At 41.6% G+C, this 2685-nt stretch overlaps 1 protein-coding gene across 1 annotated transcript in view; it reads right to left on the reverse strand.

The window, feature by feature from the left end:
- Positions 1-1810: 1810 nt before the first annotated feature.
- LOC115276094 (disks large homolog 5-like) overlaps positions 1811-2685 on the reverse strand; it is a 14723-nt gene continuing 13848 nt past the window's right edge. The window contains exon 5 of the mRNA XM_029919903.1: positions 1811-1871. Coding sequence (XP_029775763.1) covers positions 1870-1871 — 2 coding nt within the window. The 3' untranslated portion in view covers positions 1811-1869. The remainder of the gene's footprint in view (positions 1872-2685) is intronic.

Genomic DNA, 2685 nt, shown 5'->3' on the forward strand with positions numbered 1-2685 from the left:
GGAATCAGGGGGAGAAAAGAAAACACTAACCCAAAAGTAGCAGAAGGAAGGGAAAAATAAAGAGCAGAGATAAGTCAGAGAACAGAAAATCAGCAGGAAAAGAAAATCAATGAAACCAACATTTGGCTTTTTAGAAAGATCAACAAAATGGACAAACTCTTACCTAGGATAATGAGGAACAAAGTAGGGAAGTCTTACATAACTGAAATTAGTGAAGGAAGGGACTAACTGATTTCAAGAAATAAAAAGGATTCTAGGAAACTTCTATGAATAGTTATATGTACATATTTGGACAGCCTGGAAGAAATGATAGATTGCTAGAAACATAGATGTATCATGACTGTATCATAAAAAAGTTTGTAAATAACTGAACAGAGCTCTCACAAGTAAAGAGATTGCAAGTAACAGAAAAACTTCCCAATGAGAAAAAGCCCAGGACAAGATGGTCTCTTCAGGAGAGAATTCTAACAAAATAAAACCTAAAAAGTTAGTATCAGTCCCTTCACACTTTCTAAAAATTGATGAGGAGGGGGCACTCCCAAACACATTCCTAGGTGCAACAAGAAAACTAAAGACCAGTATCCCTGATGAATATAGATCCAAAATCCTCAACAAAATAGCAGCAGACTGAACTCAAGAACACATCAAAAGAACACAACCAAGTGGGACTTACCCCTCGAATGCAATGATGGCTCAAGATATGAAAATGCACCAACGTCATACACCAAATTAACAAAATGAAGTACAAAAACCACATGATCACCTCAATTGACAAAGAATAGCTTTTGACAAAATTAAATACCCTTTCATGATAAAAACACTCAACACACTAGAACAGACAGACACTACTTCAACATAACAAAAGCCACATATGAAAAGTCCATAGCTATCACCATATTTAATGGCAAAAGATGGAAAGTTCACCCTCTAAGATCAGAAACAAAGGCAAAGATGTGCACACTTGCCACTACTCTCCAACATGGTACTGGAAACCCCAGCCAGGGCGATTAGACCAGAATAAGAAAGATGCCATCAACATTAGAAAACAAGTGGTAACAATACAAAGTTAATATACACAAACCAAGTTGCATTTCTATACACTAACAGTGACCACTCTGAAAAAGAAATTAAGAACACAAACCTATTGACTAGAGCATCACAAAGGATAAAATACATAGGAACACACCTAACTAAGGAGGTGAGAGACTTGTAAACTGCGAAAAGAAATCAAAGAAGATAGAATACGTGGAAAGACATCCTCTGCTCATGGACTGGAAGACTGGGTATTGTTAAAATGTCCATACTACCTAAATCCATCCACAGATTCAACACAATCTCATGACAATCCCGGTGGCATCTTCTGAAGAAAAACGACTCCTGAAATTCCTATGGAATCTCGAGGGATCCTCAATCGCCAAAACAATCCCAAAAGAACAAAGTTAGAGGCTCACACTTCCTGACTTTGAACCATACTACAAAGCACAGCGGTCAGACAGTGTGGTACTGGCACAAAGACATATATACTGACCAATGGAAGACAGAGCCAGCCCAGGAACAATCCCTATATAACGGCTACATGATTTTTGACCAGAGTGCCAAGATCACTGAGACCCACGTGCAAAACAATGAGGTTGGACCTTTATCTTACACCTTATGTAAAATTTAACTCAAAATGAATTAACGATCCAAACATAAGACTGAAGATCACAAAATTCTGTAAAGAAAACAGAGAACAACCTTCATGACATCGATGTGTGTCGTAACCCGCGGGCCAGGTCGCTCGTCCTGGTGATCGGTGATCGGCGGTACTGGCAGGGTGGAGAATCAGGGCGGAGAATCGGAGAATCCGAGAATCTTCGCGGGTCCTTTTCCTGAGGGAGGGAGAGAAAAAGGGGGCAGGAGAGGGAGATGCAGAGAGTAAAGACAGAACTCACGGTTCTCCGATCAGGCGAAAGAGAGCGTTTATTCAAAGAACTGTTCTTTATATAGTCTTCAGGGGGGGGGAAGACAAGGCAAGCTGACCTAGGCAGGCTACAGAGTCAGATGCATATCAAAGAAGCGCCCCGACTTTGCCTCAGCAATCTTGGGGGATGGAGAACTAACACTGAATACAGTTTTGATCTTTTGTGTGCCTTGGCCACTCACGTCTAGCTCAGCAAGACAGTCCCAAAGTTATTTTGACCAGGAAATGGCAATCTCCAGCCTCCAGATGCAAATCTTGTTTACTGGCTCACTCAACGGAGTGATAATCCTTACCTGAGGCAGACAGAAAACTTGGCGGGGGGCCCCGAGAGATGTGGGCAATGATTTCCTTTTATCATTATCATTTGAGAGAGAGAGAGCACAGGCAAGAGTGGGGGGTGGCAGAGAGAGAGAGAACCTGATGGAGGCTCATGTTTAGCACACAGCCCAAAGCGGGGTTCAGTCTCACAACCATGAGATCATGACCTGAGCCGACATCAAGAGTCAGATGCTTAACCACCTGAGCCACCTGGGCAATGATTTCATGAACAGAACAGAAACTCAGGCGATCAAAGCAAAATAGACAAATGGGACCACATCAAATGTTAACACTTCTGAGCACCAAAGCAAACAGCAGAGTGCAAAGGCAACCTATGAGATGGGAGATAATATCTGCAAAACAGACATCTGATGTTAATATACAGAATTGACTTTTCAAGGTCT

This window comes from Suricata suricatta, chromosome 2 (assembly GCF_006229205.1).
Source record: "Suricata suricatta isolate VVHF042 chromosome 2, meerkat_22Aug2017_6uvM2_HiC, whole genome shotgun sequence".
Classification (NCBI taxonomy): Eukaryota; Metazoa; Chordata; class Mammalia; order Carnivora; family Herpestidae; genus Suricata; species Suricata suricatta.